The sequence below is a fragment of the Sus scrofa genome, chromosome 1 (assembly GCF_054392235.1).
Source record: "Sus scrofa isolate SSC_HxYL_T2T_F1_AM1 chromosome 1, Sscrofa_HxYL_maternal_Yorkshire_Landrace_v2.0, whole genome shotgun sequence".
NCBI classification, from domain to species: Eukaryota; Metazoa; Chordata; class Mammalia; order Artiodactyla; family Suidae; genus Sus; species Sus scrofa.
This window is the reverse complement of record NC_139383.1, coordinates 212,131,601-212,137,600: the sequence shown is the minus strand read 5'-3', so window position 1 is coordinate 212,137,600 and position 6,000 is coordinate 212,131,601. Positions and strand designations below refer to the sequence as shown.

Below are 6,000 nucleotides of genomic sequence, written 5' to 3'. Positions count from 1 at the left end.
AAAACTAAAGTCTGGAAAATGAAAGAGACTGTAGTCCCTTTGCCTTTCTTTTACTTCCCTTTATTGCTCTTACCTCATCATGAATCCAAACTACTGTAGCAGCAGCAGGACTAATCTTGCCCAATCAGCCCCTCAGTCAACATAGTTTATAAAAACTTTAAGTGAAGAGTCACACACACGCAAAGGAAAGAAGGCAACTTCTCCCAGACACAGACGACGTGAGAAGCCCAGTGGTTTCCACTGACCAACTGAACAACCGAAGGTCACTGGATTCTGTGCCATGAGCTTCTCAAGAGAGACAAGATCATCATTGAATCCCCCGCCTCAGCTTTAACACTCTGAGCTTAACAAGTGTTCAGTAGTCTAAGTAACAAACGGAACAATAAAACTTGTATTTGGCAAAATACAAATTATGTGTCTATTCAAGGTAAAGTGTTTGCAATTGGATAATTCCTCCACCTCCTTAGACACAACAAACATTTGCTCTCAGCATCTGAGGGCTGCTGACGCATTTGATACCTGAGAGAGGACACAGGTCAGGAGAGGAGGAGGTTACCACTGAGGACTAGGGGCCTTCAGGAAAACACTCTGGGGGCAAGGGGAGTGGGAGTCCAGGAGGATGAATTATATTCCCAACAAATAAACAAGCACCTCTGTAGAGAGGCCCCAAATGCAAACACAAACTCTAGGAGAGGCATGGCCTACAGGACTGTGAGGGAGCACAGCACAAGCTTCCACCCTTAGAGTGGTGCCTGGGGCAATTTGGAGAGAAATCCTATAGCACTTGAAGTGTTTTGCATTTAGGAAAGTTGTCTGAAAAAATATAGTTGTTCTGTGAATCACAGAAACAAGATGAATAGTCCTTCCCTCGTCCTTAGTTAGGCTCAGACCATCTCTGGTGATATAAAGACACAGATTTTTTTAAAAAGTTGTACAGACCAGGACTTGGGTTAAAAATACGAATCTGGGTGAGGATGGTAAGCTAGAGGACATTCCTATATTTTCAGCTGTGGAAGATCACCACACTAATTCTAACTATTTCCTGGGGGAGTATTAGGGTAAAGTAAGGAAATACTTTCCACAAGTATGAATTATAAATCAAGATAAGAATTTTTTTTTTTCTTTTTTAGGGCCAAACTTGAGGCCCTAAAAAAACATGGAAGTTCCCGGGCTAGGGGTGGAACCAGAGCTACAGCTGCCAGCTTCCAGGCACAGCCAAAGCAATGACAGATCCGAGCCACATCTGCAACTTATACCATAGCTCACAGCAATGCCAGTTCTTTAATCCGCTGAGGGAGGCCAGGGATTGAACTCACATCCTCATGGATCCTACTCTGTTTCAGTAACCACTGATCCACGATGGGAACTTCCAAGATAAAGAACATTTGAATGCAATATTTAAAAAAAGAAAATTCTAAACCTACACAATGAACAAAATATCAAAATTTTAAATAAAGACAATATTGACCCTGCACTTGCAACTCCCTGAGAATCTTTCAAAGGGAGCTTTCTAGTTTGCCAGTGACATCATGGAAAATTCTATTGTCTATAAATTCTTACTAAAAAAGTTTTAAAATGGTCTGACCTACTAAATGTCCCAACAGCTTGTATAGGAAATGAACTCTTTTAAACCATAGAGTCAAGGTCGAGTCCTAGAAAGAGTGTTTCAGTAAACCTGACTTAAGTATTATTAAAAACTGGTACAGAGCCAGGAGAACTTGTCAAATATGGAAATTCTTTCAATTAATAACACGTAAAAAAATTAATCTTGAAAAAAATTAATTTAACACTTCCATTAAAACCTATAAGGTAAAAATGAAATTATATTAAATGATTGCTTTTGCTTTAAAATAAGCAAGGTTTTGGAGTTCCTTTGTGGGGTAGTAGCTTAAAGATCTTGGCGTTGTCACTGGGTTGCATCATAGCTATGGCTGAGGTTCCATTCCTGGCCCTGGCCTGGAAAATTCCCTTTGCCATGAGCTTGGCCAAAAAAAAAAAAAAAAAAAAGTTCACATAAAGTTTGATATAGTGCTGTGTTTCAATCATATATATTTTAATATTTAATTTTTTATATTTTAAAATAGTTCAATAAATTATTAAAATATAAAAATAATTTAAAAGTAATTTAAATTAAACGGATATCAATTAAAATAAATTTAATTTAAAAATATAAAAGGTAAAATGCTTCAAGTTTTTAAACATTCCTTCTTTCCAATTCTTCAATAATTTAACTCTGTAGCCTTGAATGACACCAGGAAAGTCACAGAGACTCTTGGGGCACAGCTTTCCCGTCCTCTGGCATGAGGAGGACACGCGCCAAATCACCACCTGGGCGTCCCTAACACCTCCCAGTCCTCCCGCGGCCGCCCTGTCCCCCCTTTCTCCCTCTCTCTCTCTGTCTCTCTCTCTCTCTTTTGTTTTTTTGTTTTGTTTTGTTTTGTTTTGTTTTTTAAGCTTTTTAGGGCCGCATTAGCGGCATATGGAGATTCCCAGGCTAGGGGTCGAATCAGAGCTACAGCTGCCGGCCAATACCACCCACAACCAGCGCCACGTCAACCCAGGATCCGAGCCGCGTCTGCAACCTACACCACAGCTCACGGCCACCTCGGATCTTTAACCCACTAAGTAAGGCCAGGGGACGAACCTGCAAACTCCTGGTTCCTAGTCAGATTCATTTCCGTTGTGCCACAATGGGAACTCCACATCCCCCTTTCTCTGCGCTGCCCCTGCATCGCTCCTAAAAAGCCCCAATCTGTAAAACTGGCTACAACTGGCTCTCAATCAGAAACAGATTCTTCCGTTAAAAAATGACCTCGCTAAAGTTTCTGTACGAAAATACCGCAGAAAACTCAGGCGAAAGCTCGGAAAATGCAAGGTTCCCAGATCCCTACCAGACAATAATATCGCTGGTGAAGCCGGGACTAGCCTCGCTCTTCAGCAGTCAGGGACTCGGGAGGTTTTTCGTGCACTATTAAAGCAGCACCAACTTGCTCCGTGCAGACGATCAGCTCTTTCTCTCGCGCTGCCAGCCCCGCGGAAACTACAGCCTCTGAAAGTCAGTGTTTCCAAAACACCGCCTAGAGAAGCACTCTGCCCTGGGTTCGGGGAAGGAACGTTCTCGCTTACAGTTTAGCGGTGCCCGCGCGCGCCCCCTGGCGGCCCTCTCCTGAATCGACTGAAATTCTCAATGGCCCACATCCATTTGCTCCTGGCAAGAGTGATACTCTCCTCCACTGCTGCTGGCACTCTTGGCCAATTCTCTGGGATCCATAGGCTAAAGAATAGAGAAATCTTCATGCTTTTAAGACAGATGAAAAGGATCTCCTCTCAGGCATGCCTAAAGGACAGAACTGACTTCCAATTTCCTTGGAAAGGAGGCAAAACCACCAGAACACAGACATCTCAAGGCACCTGTTACCACCCTCTGATGCTCCAGCAAATCATCAACCTCTTCAACACAGAGACCAGCCGTGCTGCTTGGAACGACACCCTCCTCGATCAACTGCTCTCTCGCCTTGATCACGGCCTGGAACGACTAGAGCAGATGGAAGATAACAATCTGGCTTGTGCCTATTTGGGAAGTGTTGTCTGGAAATATTTCCAAAGAATCCATCGCTATCTCAAAAAGGAGGAATGTAGTTCCTGTGCCTGGGAGGTTGTAAGAGTAGAAACTGAAGCGTGCCTTTCCCTTATGCAACAATCGTCAACGAAGAGTCAAGAGAGAAAAAAGGCACACTTGTGACACATCTTAATCAGTAACATTATTGTTTGATTTGACCCCCAAAGCAATCTCACCTCACATTTCCACACATGCTGAAAAATATTTGAAATGAAAATCATGAAGTATCAAAAATATGTTTAGAGAGACTATGATTATTTCACTGAATAAATGTTTTATAGAGTAATTTCTTAAATTTGATGAAGTTATTGGGGGCCATTTGCTGTTCCTACGTGGGAAGTTTATTTTTAATGGAAAGGTTTTCAGGATAGTCTGTTGTTGCAGACATTGGTCAGTTGACTTAATGCTAGCTGCTGCAACAAGTGAACAGCAAACTGTCAGCAATCTGATCCTAAGAGAAATTTAACTTTCCTTTGTATCAGAGCACCACACAGGCACTCCTGATCAGATGAATCTTCTTATTTTTTTCTCCTCTAAACAGTGATTCAGTTTCCTAAGTACTGGCTCTTTTGTGGCTTTGGTATATTCAACACGTGACTTCAAATTCTCTGTACTAGTTCAGGTTATTTTTCTAGTCAACAATAAATGGAATAAATATGGTTATAGCATGGATGTTTTCAAAGGTCAGGTCAGTACAGGGCAATGTCATTTCTGCTCACATTAGTTGGCCTGAACTGATGCTCTTAGGAATCCAATCCAGAGAAGTTTGGAAATGATTCTGTGACTAATGTTAGTTGAGAAAAGTTCACTGAATGAAATCACCTTTCATTTTACACTGTTTACAATAATGACATTCTGGGTGGGAAAAAAACAACCAATGTTTTTGTATGAACACAGGTTTTAAAAAACAATCTCAGCCAAGGTATGATTCCTTAATATCAACTTAGGTATATTGATTTGGCTGCCACTCATTAGAGTTCTAGCATGACCGATTCTGAGAGAAGGATTCAGGTTGATTCCCTAAGGCATAGGCTAATGAGGAAAATATCCCCACCTGTAGACCCATTACAACTGGTTTCCTTTTTCCCTGAGGGAGACAAGAAAACTATGATCAGGCAGCTCCTTGCAAGTCACTGAGGATCACTGAACTAAAAGTGAGAGCGAGTGAGTATTCCCTTTAAATCCTGGCCTGATTTTTATCCTGATCTTCTGAATACTAAAAATGCAAACTTGAAGAAAATACTCTGGCAAATAATCTTCCAAAAAATTCCTCGTATGATATTCCATTATAACTTCCCTTGTAGAACCATGAAGAGTTTATAAAGTATCTTTATTGTCCTCTCACATCACATCTATATAACATATGTCGGTATTATTACCCCTCATATTATACCATGATTGTTCCCTTCATGAATACTGACTGAGCTCCTGAAATGATAGGGGCTGGACTAGATGTCTAGGAATCAAGACAGACATCTTGACTTGATGACAGACATCAGATAGTTTCTCTCCCTTTAGGTATTTTCTAGATTCCGGGGAAATATTCTGAGGAGAAAATAGTTCAGGTAATGTCTTAGTCTACTCCTGTAAAGAGAAGAAATGTTTTTCTCACAGTACTGGAGTCAGGAAATCCAAGATCAGGGTGTCAGTGTGGTCGGGTTCTGGCAAGATCCTGCTTCAGGTCTCACACTGCAGAGTCTCCTGTAACCTGACAGGGCAGAACAGTGAGGGGTTTATCTCAGACATCTTTTATTAGGGCCCTAATTCCACCTGTGAGGTCTCCATCCTCCCTAATCAGCTCCCAAGGACCCACCATATAATAGCATCACTGGAGTTTAGGACTGCATAATTCGAATTTTGTAGATCCTCAAACATTCAAAACCTAAAGTCTTTAAAGCTGCAAGCCTGGCATCTGGAATTAAGAGTAGAGTGTTGGTGAGTCAAAAAGAAGAATGAGCAGGGTGGCAGGAAAAAGGGAAGACCAAGGACTCAGAATCCAAACTCTTGATTTTTGACCTGAACTAATGCTCCCATTATTATGTTGCAGATTTTGTGTATCAACCTGAAATGGAGTCCACCATCCCATGGAAGAGGATGAAAATATAGGAGGCAAATGATTTTTCATCTTTTTTGTGAGGAGTCTCCAAAGAATTTCAGGATAAAGGTAGTAACAGCCTCATTTATAGAACCACCAAGAGTAACTGGGTAAATGTCTGGTTGCTGTGAGCTGTGTGAATCATGGCGAGTCTGAGTTTAGATACATGGCTTTATCTGACACCAAGCTATTTATTTTCTATTATGACATAGTAGAGGGCAAATTAGAGATGAAGCCATCCTTGGGCATTTAATATGGTCACAGAGGTGAATAAAGCAAATGCTAA

At 41.3% G+C, this 6,000-nt stretch overlaps 1 protein-coding gene across 1 annotated transcript; it reads left to right on the top strand.

Moving 5' to 3' along the window:
- The first annotated feature begins 3,187 nt into the window (after positions 1 to 3,187).
- On the top strand, positions 3,188 to 3,742 carry IFN-DELTA-6 (interferon-delta-6). The gene is given in 1 exon segment (NM_001166312.1): positions 3,188 to 3,742. A coding segment is annotated over 1 exon segment (555 nt).
- Positions 3,743 to 6,000: the final 2,258 nt, after the last annotated feature.